At 37.8% G+C, this 20,257-nt stretch overlaps 2 protein-coding genes across 2 annotated transcripts; one reads left to right on the top strand and one right to left on the bottom strand.

Annotated features, from left to right (window-relative positions):
- The first annotated feature begins 341 nt into the window (after positions 1-341).
- Positions 342-8,070, top strand: LOC100371908 (long-chain fatty acid transport protein 6-like). The gene is made up of 9 exons (XM_002732169.4): positions 342-870; positions 1,650-1,868; positions 2,395-2,553; positions 2,896-3,020; positions 3,907-4,101; positions 5,450-5,540; positions 6,032-6,230; positions 6,419-6,516; positions 7,229-8,070. Exons 1-9 carry the CDS (start codon positions 378-380, stop codon positions 7,540-7,542), a joined length of 1,893 nt encoding a protein of 630 aa, XP_002732215.2. The 5' UTR covers positions 342-377; the 3' UTR covers positions 7,543-8,070.
- LOC102801959 (epithelial sodium channel subunit gamma-like) lies at positions 6,824-19,493 on the bottom strand. Its single transcript, XM_078007056.2, has 11 exons — positions 19,071-19,493; positions 15,974-16,278; positions 14,341-14,444; positions 12,327-12,490; positions 11,971-12,081; positions 11,535-11,649; positions 11,201-11,279; positions 10,949-11,006; positions 10,588-10,664; positions 9,627-9,702; positions 6,824-9,023 (listed from the first exon to the last, which is right to left on the bottom strand). The coding sequence occupies exons 1-11, from the start codon at positions 19,491-19,493 to the stop codon at positions 8,766-8,768; spliced, it is 1,770 nt and encodes a 589-aa protein (XP_077863182.2). The 3' UTR covers positions 6,824-8,765.
- Positions 19,494-20,257: the final 764 nt, after the last annotated feature.

Genomic DNA, 20,257 nt, shown 5'->3' with positions numbered 1-20,257 from the left:
ACTGCTTATCATTGAATTGCTACGATCCCTGTCACAGATTTGCAACTGTGACCGGTTGAGTTGGAGAGCGCCGCCTGTGGTAAAGTCCGGTCTGTTCAACTTTTAGATAACCCAACATACGCTGTAATATATTCATCCGCCAGTCACAAATTTATTAATTTGCGTTAAAATATACAACACAAAGCATAGTTCATCGTCTCTTAAGTTTTCTATTTGGTGAAGAAGTCGAGAAAACACAATTATGGCGTATTTAAAAATAGAACTCGAAAACGATGCACTACATTACCTGACCCCGCTTTAGTATACATCGTGTAAATACGCAGTAAACCGAGCACAGCCGGAAAACACGTTGGATACATATCGACGTTACAAGCACCATGGCAGACCCGATACCGGCATCTGTGGGAGGGACAGCCGTCAAGATTGGGATAGGTACCACGGCGGCCTTGGCTCTCGTGAAATGGGTATACCCATACTTTGGACGGGACTTCCAAACACTGCGGACGATACTTACGATACAGAATGCGGCCAAATCGTGGATGGGATCGGGACGTTACGTTGTCGACTTATTTATAAGTTCGGCTGCCAAACACCCGTATAAGGCGTGCGTCATATACCAGAATCGCATTTTCACGTACGGCGACATAGACCGAATGTCCAATAAATTGGCGAACTTCGTCAAGCAGCGTGGCCTGAAACGTGGAGACACGGTCGTCATAGTAATGCACAACGAACCGGCGTTCATCGTCGCCTGGATTGCCTTCGCGAAACTCGGGATTAAGTGTGCGTTCATGAACTATAATCTACGGACAGAATCGCTTATCCACTGCCTAGATGTGAGTGAGGCTAAAACAATTTTACTCGGAGAAGGTTAGTGTGTTTTTATCGTGACCACTATGCACCCAATCATTTCATTCATAACATCGGCTGATGTTGTGGGTCATAGGTCATGGTGTGTGCGTCATGTGCTTAGATCTCAACTCGCTGCTTCAGCAGAATAACTTATCTCTGAAATAAATGCGATATTGCATTGTATAGTAACGTGGGTAGGATTGCTGCCTAAGTTATCTCTGTACGGGCGTAAAATGACATTGTTCGTGAAGATGTGTACGTTGTTATTGTTCTTACAAAGGTCGGAAAAGTTTGTTGACCTAAATTGTACACTGGTCTTGACAATCCTGCTATAAAATACGTCTATTCAATGTGCTATATACATGTATAAACGAATGTGCTGGTTGCTTTTAATATATTCCCGATACCCCATCTTGTCGCTTTCGTAATATAAATACATAAAATGAAAGGTTGTGCTTCTCGTCAAAGGGAAAACTGAATAATAGTGCGATGATTTGGTTTTATTTTATTTTTATGATTTTTTATTCAGTGCCACAGCAGTATTATATGTGTTCAACTTTTAACATTTATTAAATAATGATTTCGAACACATGCATTAAATATTGATTGATAAAACATCCTCTGAAACAGAAAACTAAATAAAAAATTCCAAATCACACAGAAAAGGGCCACGTCCGGGGCCCGAGGCCTCGCAAATTTGACAATCTTCACATGATGCACAAGCCCGAGTATTCAAACTAGCCCGCATCCCTCAGACCAATTATGATGACGTAGTATATTGTGAATATTATTGACAGGTCTGCAGTTGCTGGATGCATTTGACGAGATATCATCGCAACTGAGGGATCGAGAGATGAAAGTGTGGTCTGTGGGGAATGACGTGTCTAGCCATAGCGGTATACTTAGCATCGACGCTGATATAGAGGGCGCTTCGGCGGATCCTATACCCTTCGAAGAGAGAAGGGAAGTGAGTGAGTTCGACACGGCGGTGTATATCTATACTTCTGGTACAACAGGTAAGAGTATTTAGTGTTTCCGATCGACGAGTCGTGGTAAAAATATTACTTATTAAGGAAAATTGTTTCTGAGAGAGAGAGAGAGAGACACACACACACACACACGCACACGCACACACACGCACACGCACGCACGCACGCACGCACGCACGCACGCACGCACGCACGCACGCACGCATTCAGTGTATACGCTGGTCTCGTTGAAGTTTTAATCATGTTCGCATTTCATATACTAGTAACGTGTATGAATTTGTAACACATTTGAGTGCGGTCCACTTAACCCAATGCAATAAATGTTTCAATTGCCGACATTTCGATAAATATATGATATTTTAGTGCATGTAGCAATTGTATATTTCCACAAGAATTATCATATTTGAATAAGTCGTATCACACGGCGATGAACCTACTTAATTCGTTGAAACACGTTTATCCTTGATCACTCTACGTGACATTGCTAGCTTGTTGTACAATTATACAGCTATGTAAAACCAACCAGTGTTGTTATTGACTTTTTCGTGCACAGGTCTTCCAAAGGCAGCAAAAATAAGTAACTACAGACATGTACTCGCAGCCTTCATTTTAACCTTTTTTGACATTCGGTCGGACGACAAGGTGTACTTGACTCTGCCCCTGTACCACGGCTCTGCTTTCACGCTCGGATTTGGGAACTGCATTCGAGCAGGTTAGTAGCATATTTGAATGTCTTAGTAGATGTTTCACGTGTTCGTATTTCCTTGGCTTGTGGCGAAACACTGGAACACTTATTTCAATAAGTTAAGTTAGTAATTACCAATGCGACAGGGATTGAAGAAAGGATATAATCCGATTGTTATTATTATTATTATTAATAATATTATTATTATTATTTACCTTATCTTTATCTTATATTTATGTTATACTCGTGTGCATTTGTACATTTCGTGTCGGTTCCGCCATATTTGTCAAGGGTAAATCTATCTCAATCCATTGTCCGAGTAGTAATGCACGTTTTTTTTGTTTTTGTTTTTTAATTTTTTAAAAATAGGTGCTACTATGATTTTATCTCCAAAGTTTTCCGTGCATAATTTCTGGGAAGAATGTCTTCGGCATGACGTCACGGTATTTGTGTACATCGGAGAAATATGTCGCTATTTGCTTAGTCTTCCCCAGGTGGGTTAAATACATGATGAATTTTTTGAGGTCCGCTGTCGTGTATGTCGAGCAAAGTTAATCATATTACTTATTTCCGTCGGCGTCCTTGCTTTCATATTATACATATAGGTACTACATGTAGACCTCTCTCAGATTTGTTTATTTCGCGATGATATCTTCAATTCTCTAATTTTGATGAATATTTTTGACATTTTTGGTAAAAAGTGTGTTGAAAGTCTGATTGTTTTGTAAATGAACATATGGACCAATCTCGGATTTGTATATTATGTGATGATATCTTCAGTTCTCTAATTGAAATGTGCATTGCTAACAGCGGAGCTATCTAACCGAGAGGCTGTTCGTTTCCCGATTCAATATATCCCGAGCCCCAGTGCAATCGTCGTGAACGGGGTAAATGAATTATCACGTGATCCTACATCTATGCAAAATATAGTATAAACATAATAATACATATTGTACGCATACTAATGTCACAAACAGAAAAGTTGCATATTATGCCGTGCTTGTTAAGATATGGATCATGGTAACTTTAAATTATGATCTATGCTGGTGGGGAATTGAAATCAATGATTTTTTTTTTTTCAATCGCTTATTTTTAAAATGTCGTACAAATTCATTCGGTTACGTTCGCAACAGATCACAATAAATGCGATGACAATACAATTTAATCGCAAAATGACTCTGAAATGAACTCTTACCCGTTATTTAGATGTACAAAATGAAGCCTTTCAAAGAAACGAAACTTTGACCGGGTATAATAGTAATCGCTTCCCATTCGACCTGTTCGATAACAGTCTAGCTGTGAATATTCGCATATTTTCTGTCGATTTGAAAATCTCTTCATATCACTGCCGATATAATGAATATTTATGATTCGTTATAGCATCCCAATGACAAGAAACACAAAGTTCGCATGGCAATTGGTAATGGTCTTCGGCCAGATGTTTGGACCAAATTCCGGGAGCGTTTTGGTATTTCTACTATCGGAGAGCTGTATGCTGCCACAGAGGCGCCATTTTGGGCGAGCAATCACGATGGAAAAGTTGGCGCTATTGGGAAATCTTCGCCATTACTGAAAGTAAGTTGCGATTCAACGTCAACTTCCGTCTTGAGAGCCCACACATTTTTTCCGGGTGACATGGCAGCCATATTAAATTTCAGGCTCTGTAATCCTGAAGACAGCTTTGCAGTTCACGTATTTGAGAAATAACAAATGTCGAAACGTATACATAACACTGACCGTTTTAAAGGAACTGTTGCGTCACTTGCTACCAACCGTAGATCCTCAAATGAATGTCGCATGAGAAAGTACAAGTTCATGAACACAACACAACTACATGTACAATACATTTACAAAACATGGCCTAATCAGTGAAAGACTGATACATAGCCTCTTAAGGTATACAACCAAGAGGTGATGTCAGGAATTCGGAAAAAGTGAACACATCCCGTTTCCACATAAATGTATATCGCTTTGAGTCATTATCAGATGATTTATTTGAAGAAAACTTTGGTCTACTATCAGGGGGAAATTCTCTTTCTCTCGGGGTTCTCCACACTTGTCAGGGGGGAAACTCGTCTCGTCTCTCTATCTCGTCCCCTTGAGGTACGGGGTCGGGAAAGTCACTTATACTTTACAGTCAAATAAGGCACACACAACGAAATACGTTTCAGCTCTCGTCTTAGTCGATCTTTTGGAGCACTCTATAAGACACAGCGCCCTGGGGAAAAGTCCCCAAGACTCTCACAAGGCTGAACCAAGACTCGCCCAAGACTGGACTGCGTCAAGGCTCGCCCCTGGACTGGACTCTCGACTGCCCAGGACTGCACTCTCTCTCTACTGCGTCTATCGTGCTGTGTTCGTCAAGACCAACTCAAACTTTCTTTATTCATTTTCAAAACTCTAACCAATTACAAAACAGTAAAAGACTCTAGGGCGTAACCTTCAATCATAAAGCCAATCACACTAAGTACTGAATACGTCATATCTTTTGATTAATCGTTCACTACATTAATAACTACGGATACCAACTGTCAGAATGAGTAGTCTAAAAAGCGGCGGCTATCTGGTAATTAGTTCCAAATCACTGAGCCAAGTTCCGTCCAAAACTTCAAATAGGCCTACACGATGACAGACATAACACAGCAATTCGCTCGTAATCAACTAATTAAGTCGGTTAACAGATACGCAAAAACAAATTCATGACACTACACCAGGATAATTGCATTGAAGACTTATATGACATCTAAAAATCTCGAAAAGTGTAGAATTGAAATTATAAATAATTTTAGTAAAACTTCAAGTTGACGAGCCTCTTCGAATAGTAGGAGATATACAAATCCACATTTAATATCCAGGGTAACCAATGGAAACACGTGTCCCACACTATTGCATAAAATGTGTTTCTTTCTTTTGTGTTTTTTAGAAACTTATAGGTTACGAATTGATTAAATGTGATTATGAAACGTCTAAGCCAATCAGGAACTCTAAGGGCCGATGCATTCCAGTAAAGTATGGTACGATTCTTCATTATTATTTTTTATACAAACACTGTCAATATTAAAGCAATGAAACAAACACTATCGAATGTGAATGTCACTTGACGTTTCGTGGGTTTAAGTTGCGTTCTCACCATGTACGATCTGCAGAAAACCTCTCACTGACGCCTTTATAAATAATTAAGCATCATAAGGGCTCTGGGTTTTGTACAGTTCATGAGAAATCTTCTCTAAAACAATCCAGAAATCGAATTTAAAACATTCACCTATAATAAAGTTAAAATGCGCACATGGAAATGGAATGAAAACAATGAAAATTAGGTTTCATTTGGGGTTGGACACAACGTGCGATGTTTCTGTCAAGTTCAGATAAGCTTCAGTGTTGCCAACCCAACTGATTTTGTCATTTCTCGTGGTGATTGAAATAATCATTTGGAGGTGTTCTGTATAAATAGTACAAAGTGGGAATACAACTTTAAGTTCTGTACGACTTATTTGTTGCATTACAGGGGAACCTGGGTTATTGATTTGCCAAATCAACGAAAGAAGTCGGTTTGATGGTTACTCTGGTAAAAAAGAGTTGAGTGAAAAAAAGCTGATACGGAACGCCTTTAAAGATGGAGATCTGTATTTCAATAGTGGTGATCTGCTCGTCTTGGATAAGAATTACTACTTATACTTTAATGATCGTGTTGGTGACACTTTCAGGTATTCGTACAGCCATTCTCGTATATATGCATATATATTGTATACCGACGAATTTCCGCTGCAGTCGTAAGAAAGCGTATCTGTAGTGATTCAACATAATCCCAATTTGTATGTTGATGTCACAAACTGGAACGATATGGAGTGTCAATTTTATGATTGGATATTTGACGTTACAGTTTCTTTCTCAGGTGGAAAGGTGAAAATGTTGCAACGACAGAAGTTGCTCATGTGTTAGCATCATACCCGGGTGTGTTAGAAGCGAACGTGTATGGCGTAAAAGTACCAGGTAAGTAAACTCTTAAGGACCAACATTTCATAAGATACTAAAACACGATAACCTGCATAATTTAATCTTTAACGTACACACAATAACCAACTGCATTCGAAGATATAATCAGTTTTGAAAACAAATCTCGTATCACATGTATCATGAGCGTAACCCTGTATTTATGAAACCATCACATACAATGTGTATACATATCGTTATAGTATATAACAAATCAACAACAAGCATGTTAATTTAATTTAATTTTTATTTGCTCATATCTGAATATCATATAAGTTGTCTTTACTCGTATATATATGAAGAAATGTTTTTAATTTAACAGTGACTACTTTTTATTTGACACTTCCGCAACATTAGTCAACATTATATTCATTTCTTCAAATTACCCATCATTATTCAACAATCTCTGCACATTAGCGTAACACCAAGAAAATATTTTTTTAAATAATATTCTTCGGAAAAAAGTTTCATTTTAGTGTATGCTCCAACAATGAGCTCATAATTGGTTTCCATTTCTATATCACACTTCTTTCGCTTTGCATTGATGTTATACATGATATATTTCTAGTGTTATATACAAATGTGCTACCTATATATAAAATAATATTCCGATTTTTTTTTTTGCTATGTAAACATTCAAAGAGCTACCACTTTAACATCGATATAGTTGTGTTATTAATTGTACATTTGCTCTCGCTTTGCGTCATTCCAGAGCACGATGGCAGGGCGGGCATGGTTGCGCTGAAACTGGAAAACGAGGAACAATTCTGTCGAGATTTGCCCACGTTCTACTCGCACGTCACTTCTTCACTGCCACACTATGCGTGCCCGCGATTTTTGCGTATCCAGGAAGATATCGTGACAACTGGTACTTTCAAATACACAAAAACTCATCTGGTGGAAGATGGATATGATCCGAATGTTGTTGACGAACCGCTGTATTTTATGGATGTCGACCGTAAAACCTTTTCTGTTCTCGATAAAAACGCTTTTCAGAAAATTATGATTGGTAAAGCTAAACTTTGAGGCATCATATCTTTCTGAATTATGTACTATAATTGCCTTCCAATAATGTTTTATTAAATTGATATGTTTTATAAATATTGCCAGGATAATTCTAATACAATGACTGGATTACAATTATACATTGTTGAACATATTTTGTATGAGAGAATATTTTGTAATTTTTCAAACCAGTATTAATACAGTATTAAAAACTGTGTGTGTCAAACTGTGTGTATAAATTAACAACTGATTAAAATATTTTAACCCATTATTACAAAACATGCCCTATGAGTGTTAATCAACATTTGTTTATTTTCATGCCCCGAAGCGTCATTTAATTAGTGTTCCTGACGTGTTTTATACAAATTGTTATATTGAATCATAATGATCTTCTAGATCTGACCATTTTCTGCGAGTTCGGAAAAATCGTGATTCACTATAACGCTGGCATTGATTGTTTAATGGTATTTCATGCTTGACCATACTCGGAGGGTGCTCCGTGAACAATGAAATAATTTCTATATAAACAATAAAATATTTTCTATAGTACCGCTATATTGTTTTCTTAGTTATATGCAATAAACTATTACATGACGGTACTACGTCACACATGTCAAACTATCGTTTACTTCAGTTTGGTATGTTATGATAAATACACTGTAAATTCAACATACTAAAGTACAATCAATTATATTAACCACTTTCATGCATATTTTTTGCGGGGGTGTATATAATAACACCAGTTATACTTTAAACACCAACATATAACAATTAAAAAAATAACTACAAATCATCTTGTGACATACAGTTCTGGTAGTGCAATATAGAGTTCACAATTAAAAAAAAAACTTTTCGTCCTCCTGAAGTACTTGAAAAAATGAGCGTAAATATCTTTAAGAAAAATAGTATGAAAAGAGACGAAAAACTTTATGTTAGGGCGAAAATACATTTTTGAGTAAAAATGGCTTCATTACTGTTTTTATCTCAAATTTGGAATATTTTTTTTCTTGAAATCTGACCCGTGTTTGGGAAGTTTTCGGAGTAAATAATCCAATTGGGCAGTGGACGACATATACTTTTCATACGCGAGTAGCCTCCCCCCCGGTACTCATCGCAGTAATTTGATTAATCCCTCATTCATACAGCAACCAGGATATGACGTTTAGCCACAGACTAATTCACGACAGTCGAGGTACACGTATATATTAGTTTTGTTGTTCTATGACGTAATGTATTTTGTCGTGTCAATGTGTCACAGGGTAACCATACGCGGTCGTGTTAACCATCTGGAATTCCTTAGGCATTCCCGACTTTTCTTCAGAGAAACCCTTCGTTTCTTTGAGTTTAGACGGCGTAACCTTCAAATTTGATGCTTTCATCAGTTTCTTCCACAGTAGAATACAAACATCGATCATAAATTCTATAAATTCGCAGCATGTGATAACTGAAACACCCAGCCATAGTCCAACTTGTCCACCAAGATCGCTCACTACGTCACCATTCTGGAAAGCAAATTATATTTATAAATTTATTGAATTCATTTCTATGCCACAAAATTACGAGACGACTGGCTGCGCAGACCGATGCCAGTAACACCTTAACTGAGAATTTGACAACCCCCTCTTAAAAGCATGCACGTTCTCGAATTAACTTTCGAATACACACAATAGCCTGATTCCCTATATTTCCACTGGCGCTAATATGAAGATAATTTGTGCTTTCAGGTGTCATCTCAGAGTCCTATATTCAAGACAATCACATGTACCAAATCCCACACCATCCTACCCCCACTCTATTTAAAATAATGACAAACGTTTTTTTTGTAATAATTACAGTATCTCACAATGTGTACTAAACGTGTTATTCATTTACCGAATAACTGTTTTACATTCAGTCACGTCACGTCACGTCACGTCACGTCACGTCAAGTCACGTGATATATTATAGCTGAGTGCCAGTGGTTATGCGGTGTGCCTATCTATTGGTTCTGGCTTGTACTATGTATAACACGCATAATATGTTCAACCAATAACGACATTCTTTAAAAACACTATTCTATTTGTCTGTAATATGCAATAATTCTGCCAAGAAAATACGTTACTTACATCATATGCAATTTGCTCTTGTATATACTCATAATTTAATTCGTTATAATAAATGTCAATTTTGACCATGTTCTCGCTAAAAAAAAAAGAAAAAAACACATTGAAGAATCCGCTAGATTTGTGATTGGTAATAGAAATATTATCGTATTCAATTTGTCTATAACACCTGTGCATCTATAACTGGGGTCTTTTGCATTCATTCATTGTGTAGATTTTGCTTAGTTTAAAAGCTTTCTAGTCAAATAAATATCGCTGAAAATTCTATTCATGAATAAAAATAGGATTTAACCATTCTTTACTATTATGGATTTATGAATTAGATTTTTAAAGATAATATTTAATAAAGTTAACAATGTACAATATCCCTAAACGATGCACATGTGTTCTATTGAGATCAAGATGCGGATCTTTTAAAAATTAAACGAAGATGATATCATTGCCGAAGATCTGACGTGACTGTTCAAAATCATCCATTAGAAGCAAGTGTCAAACGAATGTTATCGAGAAAATTCAAATTACATACCAAATCGGTGAAATCACTTATTATAGTAAATTGTCGGCATCCATTGGTGTATTGGTGATCACAATTCCGTCACCATCGGACACAACTCGTGGATGAGGGTTCCTCCGACACCAAACATGCCGATTTTAATCAAATTTACAGAATGAACATCACACATTGTGTGTTGTTATTTTCTTCGATTAGATGTTATTTTTTTGAGAATTATTTTCCATCTTTCACTGTATATACCCATTATAGTTGATACAACATGTTAGTAAAATTTAATTTATCAGTATCAGAAAACAACATAAATGACCTCTTCAATTATTTGAGACATCTTCAACTGCCATATTAAATGAACCATAACTTGAAGGTGTCCCATTTAGGATTACACCAGTAATGTATAATGAAAGTACTTAGTGAATAAAAATTCTAGTTTGCGTCTAGATATCCACCTACCTGATGAAATTGTTGTTGTCGTTTAATTTCTGTTTCACGTCGTCACTGAACTTGAACAGTTCTTCCGTTAGTGCGCTCTGATTAATAACGATAACGACGAATTGCACTTATAATAACGCATATAGCTATGTGAACCGGGTCATTTGGGGAAAAAATTGATGATAACAACCATAAAATCCAACGTATAACAATGAAGTGACTAGATGCACAGCTCTGGTTATTGCATCAAGCTGAGGCATACTAACTTGAGAATCTAAAGTTCGTGAAAAAAAACCTGGTCGTACTATGTAACCATATTTTGTTAATTTAAAACAACTCTGTTAGCGCGTAAGTACACACTAGGAAATAACAACTCAATTACCTTGTATTGTTCATTTGGCCAAACGACATTCGATACCGTCGCTTCGTATAGTCTCTGTCTGCAAATAACGAAAAATACAGAAACTCAATAATAAGCGAACAATATCATAACCTAATGTATTGCGCCCACAAGTACGCATTAGTATACACAATGAGTGGGAAACTACATTAACATTAGGTGAACCGCGTTGTTTCACGATGTTAAAATTGAAGTTGATTTGAGAAACATTGGTGGTGACGTCATGGTACTTACTCGCAGGGCTGTGCACATGTTACGTTGCAGGATAACTCACCATTGTCGTTTAATAATGACACCATTTCCTGACATTCAACTGAAACGAACAAGACGTATATTTGAACTATTAACATCGACAACATGTTACCATAACAACTCATTTCGGGTAACATAATTTTCATCGGTGGACAGCTACAGCTAGCGACACATTGAACATTTACGTCTTGGAAGTGCGCCGTGACTACAGGGCGCATCTCGAAAATATTAAACTACGCATGTGCATCATCGTGCTACGTTTAGTTTTCACTCGATGGCTCAATATAGTTTAATGAATAATCGATATGTTTCCTACCTATATCTGGGTCTGTTGTATTACACACCGTTTCATAGCTGTGGTATTTATATCTGATGTCGGTGCACATGCAATGCTCTGTGACAGCCCAACTGAAACAGCTTTTCTCGCAAGCCTATGAAAATACAATGCGCATTTGTCTAAGTCTCAGACATTAAGAAGGATAGACTGTGAATAGACCTATTCCACAAGGTCTATGTTGAAATATCTGCTAGCGTAGAAACCGCAAACAACACTTGACGTCTAAGCAGTTTTTTTTTTCTGATGACGCGACTCGGACATTAAGTTTTTCTTCACTTATTTCACTTCTCATCGAATAAAATAATAAGTTTTAAAACAGCGTCACATATTGGCCCATGTTTTTCGAAATGACATGTGCACATCAAATTTCAATTATGAAGCTTCATTTACATGTAAATATTTCAGTAGACTTTACCTTTCTTGTGTAACCCGTAGAAAACAATTCGCTGAATATATTAGTAGTTGCGTCTGCGTCCGCGTCTGTTTTGCAAGTACTATATGGATCTGGCTGTCTGGTTACTTTTATCTGTATTGTAGAGAAATGGAACATAGAGCATGCGCAGTCATCGCATATAAGAATCTGGGGTTACACAAAACGTCGAAGGGTTGCACAGTGTACAACGTGAATAAAAAAATATCATCGTATTATATTTTATTATCAAAAGAAGCTCAAAAATCGTTTGAAGATCCTAATATATATATATTTGAGCAAGCAGCATAATAGCTATCATTAAGTATTATGTCAGTTTTTCAGCGCCCGTAAATATTCACCATTCGTAACCCGACAGACGTCAGGAATCCAGGGGCGGCCATGAAACCGTCATCTTCCGGAAATGGCATCTCATTTTGATCATGGATAACTATACGAACTCCGGAGCTTTCTTGTAAATCGGAAATGTACTCTTTCTCTTCAATGTAAAGTTCGAGGTTCAGACCTTGATAGAAAATATATAAATTATTAGGATTATAGTAATAATACTATTTACAATGTTTTAACTCGGTGATTCATTAAGGTAGCGAGAAGGGTTTGATGACGTTTTTTGAATAAAGCATTCTCTGTCTGTTGTCTCATGTAATTCACAATTGCCTTACATGTGTCCGTCCGGTATCCTCGTCAAAATTTGGTCGGGTCGATATCTCTATATCTCTTATATTTTAATGTATGTTCTTCAGGACAAATCTTGAAATGTGAACATGGGCGTACAGTATTTTAGTTGTTTTGTAAACTACAGCCAAACCACATGTAAGTTGGTTCATGTATTGTATTAAAGGGTGGTAGTCGTCGCGCTGCGCATTTGCGACATTTGTGTTGATAAACATTGATTTCCCCACAATTCAATGCGCTCATCTAATGGAGTTTGACCTGGACGCGACTTTTACTAACTTGTCTGAACGAGATCTCGGCGGCAATTCCTACCTTAGATCTATTGTTCGGCACTGTTTTTATTGTTCTTATGCTGTGAAGATGTGTCTTCCTATATAGGAATGCAGTTTCATTACAACTTTCAACTTGAACTTATTATAAGTTAAATTTAACGCACCAGGGTAAAGGGAAAGATAGATTTTCAGTATATCAATCTAAACCTAATGCTAAGACACGTATTTCTTAAAATTGTATTCAATATCTTTTACACATGATTCTATGAAAACAAATGAACGTTTGCAAATGAAGAATTTACGAATATATGTCATTTTAAAGAAAGAGGCTTAAAAATAAAACAGAACATCCGAGAAAAACATATTAATGAAGAATGATTTGGAACAACGGAACACAAGTCTGTGTATTCACTATAAATTTCATAAAACTACTTTGAACAGGCCCACTCACAAATCTGAATCGCATAGGACAGGCCTCATACCATTAAAAAGCATGGTAAATGGTGGCGTACGAGCAAATTAAAGAAAACGAATCAGCGACATGGCCTTTAAAATGTCGGATTAACACTGCACGGCATTAGTCAACTACATGAAAGAAACAGAGCCATGTTGGCCAGCTCAAACTACGAACAAACTAAAGTGAAAAACACCAAGATTCGAACAACACAGAATGTGAAACGTCGCTGATTACTAAATTGAAGGGAAAAACAATCAAACACGTACTTGGTTCATTTTAGCATTTGAATTAAGGTAGAAGCCTACTCATAATTTTTTACAAAATTGGTCATAAATCGCATGTTTTTAATGTTCATTGGTTTATTATGTACAATCATGAAGCTAATGTCCCATGGTACAATGAAATAGCATTATTTTGTGTGTTACAGTTACGCTTTTTGGGAAAAATGTCCTAATATTTCTTGAAAATCCCTATAGAACACACTGTTAAAGAAAAATTGCTTTTTTTGCCACTTTTTAAAACCCGGATTTTTTAATAGTATTACAACCAGTCAGGTATGAATTTGGCATTTAATACATGCCTAGGGACAGCAATTTTCAAGGAAATTAATATTCACCAGTTTTAAAAGGTTACAGAACTCTTTTGCACATGAATGTTGTTTTTAAATATTGCAACACTCGGCCTTCCGTGGACAGTGGTGTAGGAGCTATATTTGCATAAAGTATCTCTACATCGTTAACATTCTGATTATTGGACTTTGTGTAATGTACAATACTAGCGTAGTCACACTAAGTAATTGTTACGTTGTGCTGCTTAACAGTATATATTTACATGCCGAACGCCATTTGTCCCGAGGACTACGCAATTTTATGATGTTATTCCAAAACGGTTTCAATTATTTGATGTATAAATGTGTTTCACCACGGCCAATTAGTCATGTTGCCAACTTACCATACAATGGACCAGCCTTGCTTGTCATCAGAGTTTCCTCCAGTGAACCAGAATTAAAAGTATAACAGTTTCCATACATATGGTTGAAAAAGCTGGTGAAGTTGCTTGAAATACAAAATAAACACAGTTGGAATGTATGGCCTGGAAAAAAAATTCTCTGTTTCTCGTTTCATGTAAATTTAAAAAGGAGGCGGCGAGGCGATTTTTTTTTTTTTTTTTTTTTTGAATACTGAGCTAAAATGGGGGGAATTGGAGACAAGTGCGAGTACAAAGGCATTTTGGAATGCTTTAGAAGGAAAAAAAACGTCCGCATAGTTCAAAATGATGCGCGCGGAAACAAGAAACAGAGATTTTTTTTCTCAGCCTATACTGTATTAGTTAACATATTATTTATTAGAATTACGTAACACACAACACGTATACTACTTCATAATAAAAGTTAAAGTTACAGTTGTAGGAGAGTAATAATAAATGATGCCAAATGGCCTCACACTCACGTACGTTCCGTTACGTTACATCACGTGGCGTCACACCACGCAAGGTGACGGTACGTCACAACACATCACAGCATTACATCATCTTATTCCGTCGCGACACAACACGCATTCACGATACGGCACATGTCACATCACATCATGCTACGTCACGTCACGCGCAGGGTAACGACACGTTGTATCTCATGACACCACGTAACGACGCGCCTAATCTCATTACATTGCATCATGTCATGTCACGTCACGCCACGTCACGCGCAGGATAACAGCACGTTTTATCACGTGACACCACGCAACGACACGTCTCATCTCATTATATTGCATCATGTCATGTCACGTTACGTCACGCGCAGGGTAACGACACGTTGTATCACGTGACACCACGCAACGACACGTCTCATCTCATTACATTGAATCATGCCATGTCACGTCACGCGCAGGATAACGACACATTGTATCACATGACGCCACGTAACGACACGTCGCATCTCATTACATTGCATCATGTCATGTCACATCTCGCGCAGGGTGACGACACGTTGTATCACATGACGCCACGTAACGACACGTCGCATCTCATTACATTGCATCATGTCATGTAACTTACGTCACGTCACGCGCAGGGTGACGACACGTTGTATCACATGACACCACGTAACGACACGTCACATCTCATTACATTGCATCATGTCATGTCACGTTACGTCACGCGCAGGGTAACGACACGTTGTATCACATGACACCACGCAACGGCACGTCTCATCTCATTACATTGAATCATACCACGTCACGTCACGCGCAGGATAACGACACGTTGTATCACATGACACCATCTAACGACACGTAGCATCTCATTACATCACGTCATGCCACGTCACGTCACGTCACGCGCAGGGTAACGACACGTTGTATCACATGACACCACATAACTACACGTCGCATCTCATTACATCACGTCATGCCACGTCACGTCACGCGCAGGGTAACGACACGTTGTATCACAAGACACCACGTAACGACACATCTCATCTCATTACATTGAATCATTTCATGTCACGTCCCGTCACGCACAGGGTATTCAAACGAAACACTACAGCACATCACATCACATCAGATTATAATGTGCATGTGTTTAATACCTTGGACTGCAAGAGTATCCCTTCCACGTACAATCGAACAGTAAATCGTTGAGACTGTGACCATATGCAGACCGGTCTTCGTAGTCCTTTGATGCCATATAATTCTGTACTTTTTCTCTCAGTTTAAATCCTTCGCGTTTTTCGTTGAACGCCACATGTTTACTTTCCCAGTTCCTACTATAGTCCGCCGTAGTTCCAGTATCCGTCGTGGCTTTGTACGGCATGGTGAACTCTTTGTTAGTTATTGCTTCAATTGGATTGGCAGTGGAATTGTCTTGGAGGGTGGGTGGGGTAGCATCAGGGGACTGGAATAAAGACAATACAATTAAGGGTTATTAATTGTTTCCAATCAGTAGAGTTCTAGATTTCGATTTGCATTATGCATGCAAGGTGTTAGTGTATAAATCAACGCAGTAATATTTTTTAATATGCAATTAATTAAATAGCGCCATTAACGTTATATTCTCAAGTACATTCCAGATCTGTCTCTAACATCCGAATGAATATAGCATAAAATAAAAGATACTGACGAAGTCTGCAATGTTCTCAAGGATGTTGTCTCATTTCACGTAAAGACGGCCATAGCGTGTCGTTGTTTACGAACAAGCGTCTGCCCACGGGCCTTTGCGTTTTCGACGAAAGACCAGAATCGTTCTGCTTCCATTTTTTACATCGAAAACAACATTTTGGAGAAATCTGGATTGACGAAACTGGTGAAAAGTGAGTCTAGTTGTTTCATTTTTCTGTTAAAATAAGAAAATTGATTGTGTACTGTATCAGGCATGTCTAATCATTGTCGTTGGAGGCAATAATCAGTATGCTGAAACGTTCTCGTTGGTGATCTGTATTGATATGATCAGCATACTATATATTATTATAATATTCCACCCATTGGTGGCACTGTGCAATCGATTACACTGTCAGCAGTACAAATTTCGATATTTGAAATATTTAGCAGATTTATATGGACGGGGGCGCTCCGGGGTGAATTCTTAGAGCCTCCGACATAGGTGTGCTGGCTAATACACTCACTAATGTTCGATTGTATATTTATGAAGTGAATCATTTTAACTGATTCCAATTAAATTAAAAAATGCTGTTCCACTAATTTAAATAGAGTGGTCATTAGTGTCAAATAATATATACTCTCTTGGGATATCCTTGATGAAGAGTGAAATTATGGATCGATCACGATGTGTCGTAGCTTGACAATACTTTTAAAAGGGATGATTGTCGCGTAGCGCGTGTTCAAATTTCAATGTACGCGTTTCGTACGTCGCTAGGAGTCCCGTATAGAACAGGACGCGGCGCGACGACCATCGCGTACGAGTGAATATTTTGGTCTTATTCATATTATGTTATTCAACAACACAACACACCTAGTTGACACCCATCTCCATAATTATTTTTTTATATAACTAATACAATTATTGTCTCGTTTGATCTCGGGAATGGTAGTCGTCCTTTAATGCAGTCGTCGTACTGCATCGTGCTCGCTATGGGTCCAATACGACGTATAAATTTCGTGTAAATCACACACAAATTTGAACGTACTGCACGACAACTGTGGTGCCGTATTTGAGAAGTAGTCCAGGTTTTGTGTTTCTGTACCTACGGATTATACTCACCGTGCTTAATTATGGAAACATTGCATTGGAGCAGACGATGATACAACAATCAATTTAAACACACTGGATGTGTCACTCAACCAAGTCCAGTAGCCCAGTAGCGATAGAGTGGCGCGCTGTGACCGACGTAGTTTTGTGAAAGCAATGTCCTGAACCATACAACATTCAGCCGATGTGTTACTGTTGCGCAACGAACCCCGAGACAATTAATGGACGAGTTTATGCCATTTATAGCGACTTTGATTGAACATGTATATGTTCGTTATTTAAAATGCAACAACGCTTTTTAATTTTGTTTAATGATAAATCACATCAGTAATAACGACAACCTTCTTTCACCATACGCTTCAACAATACTTTGTCAGTAGAAGGCGCATGAGTTCGAGTTTCGTTTCATTGTGACGGTTTTACGCAAATCGACCGTACATACATGAGTTGTCGTTCGATCCTCCTGAATTGAAACATGGCAATACACCAAAACAAATTTAGTATTAGAAATACTAATTGCATCTATTCAAGGTTCAGAGGCCATCGTAAGTACAGTAAAGTAAAAACAACTAATAGACAGACATGGAGGGCTAACTGATTGCCCGACAAGTGGGAAGCAGAAAAATCACATCGTAAATTATAGTTTATAATTATATGCACTGCGTTCCCTTGTTGTATAAAAACACAAATTTTAAAAGACATTTAATCTTAAACATGCACAGTTTGAGCAGAAAAATTATACAAATGTGTCTCTTGTTGATAGTGTCGTAAAAAACTCGGGATATATTGGCATCTTAACTCTTTATAGAAAGGACATACCAGACAAAAATGAAATTGATCTGCAACTTTGCTATCGGTGCAGAATATACAAATTATATCGTTTTTTTATTATTTGTCAGTATGAATAAACAACTGCGTTTCGATATTCTAAATTTAATTAGACTCTCATGAACACATTGCTGTATTCTACTGCTCATGCCATGTGACAACTTTAAACTCCCTGAAATACAATATTCAATATCACCTACTCCTCAGCTTAGCCATGTCTCCCAATATACATGTCAATTGTCCGCTTGTAATTTCTCGAAAAGACACCAATGGTGAGCAAGACGGTGAGTAGGTATGGCTGAGAGATGTAGAAAATATTTAACAACCTAACGTATAGCGCTCAACTTATACTTTGCGACAAAATGTAATTTGAACTGATTTAATTTCGTCCCTTTTTTTAATAGAAAAAGTGCTTTGTTACGATTGACTGTCAAACGCGTCCGCGCTTGTGTTAATTAATTAATTAATTCGCGATGTTGACTTGTTAAAGCGACATTTCTGATAAGGTATCCGTTGTCCGGTGCGCGAGGCAAGTCTGTAAATGCTACACAAATCACCGATTAGGTATAATTGAAAATATAGTATATAGTAACTTATATTCACAATTAAGAGAGCGCGTTTTATATCAATATATAGTGAATAATGAATGTTACCTGAGAAGCTTCACCACCTCTTTTGCGGCGTTTTATTCCAGATTCTCCAGATCCGTCATCGGATTCGCCCTCAGATTTGGGATATCCAAAAACATCACGCAGATTCTGGTCATGTAGCAACGCGCTCACCTTGACGGGATTTAAATTACAAATAGTTACAGCTGGGAAAGATAACATTGGCTTGAACTTCATGTCGATATTAACAGTCGTTTCTCGGTCGTAGAATTTTGAAATGATTGTCGAGCACTGCCAAAGAAAGAGAGACACTCCGCCCAAGAAGACGACCACCCAATATAGTCTCCGTAATAGATTCGTCGATGACTCGATTCGTGGAACTCCGTGAGCAGTCGTGTTCGACATCTGGTTTTGTACAAGTCCACAAAATGTTCCCCTGATGGGCGTTTCCAGCTTGTAGTCAGTCATTTTAGGCTTTGTGTCAGTTTTTTTAAAATTGTGGTAGACTTTTAAAAAAATGTACCGAGAAGGTCCGAGAGAAATCAGAACCTCGTAAGCTTGTGTCGGTCTACCAATGATCTGATTTGCGAGAGATATTTTACCATGATGCATTGCGTGTTATTGTTAATGGTGATAGTGAGATCGATCGAAACACCTGACCAGTGTTTTGAAATACGGTATTCAATTGCAAAAATGATTGACATCGGTGAAATGACCATAAAATTAAATAATGAATCTGCCTCTGATAATGCACGGCTCCTGTCAGTCACTCCATTCGTCACAGTCTCATAGGACGTTATACGTGAATTTTATCCAGAGGGAGCCCAGGAACTATATTCAACTGTACGCAATCTCTATGAGTGGGAGAGGGGTATCAGCTAGAAGGCTCAAGCGAGCCCATATTTTTTAAACTGGGAAAAACAGACGAAAAGAATGAAAAATAAAATCTATAAAAAATATCGGCTTGAAGAATATTAGCTGCTCTGTTAAATTTCGCCAAATCCTTGCCTATATTTTACCGATATCAGTAGATTAAATCAAGAAAGCTAGACAAATTGACTACATTTACGAATAGTATAACGGTCAACGGAATGCGCGGCACAGTTGGAGGCGTGACCTATTCAGAATGTGTCAAGAACCAATCACAAGACTGGTTACGAACCAGTTGAGCGAGGCGAACCAAGTGTAAACTCGCTGTTAATACAGTGACCCCTCGCTAAGTCGCGCTCGGT

The sequence above is a fragment of the Saccoglossus kowalevskii genome, chromosome 13 (genome assembly GCF_978046115.1).
Source record: "Saccoglossus kowalevskii chromosome 13, keSacKowa6.1, whole genome shotgun sequence".
NCBI lineage: Eukaryota > Metazoa > Hemichordata > Enteropneusta > Harrimaniidae > Saccoglossus > Saccoglossus kowalevskii.
Note: the sequence above shows the minus strand (reverse complement) of the source record. Positions and strands in the feature narration are given on the sequence as shown.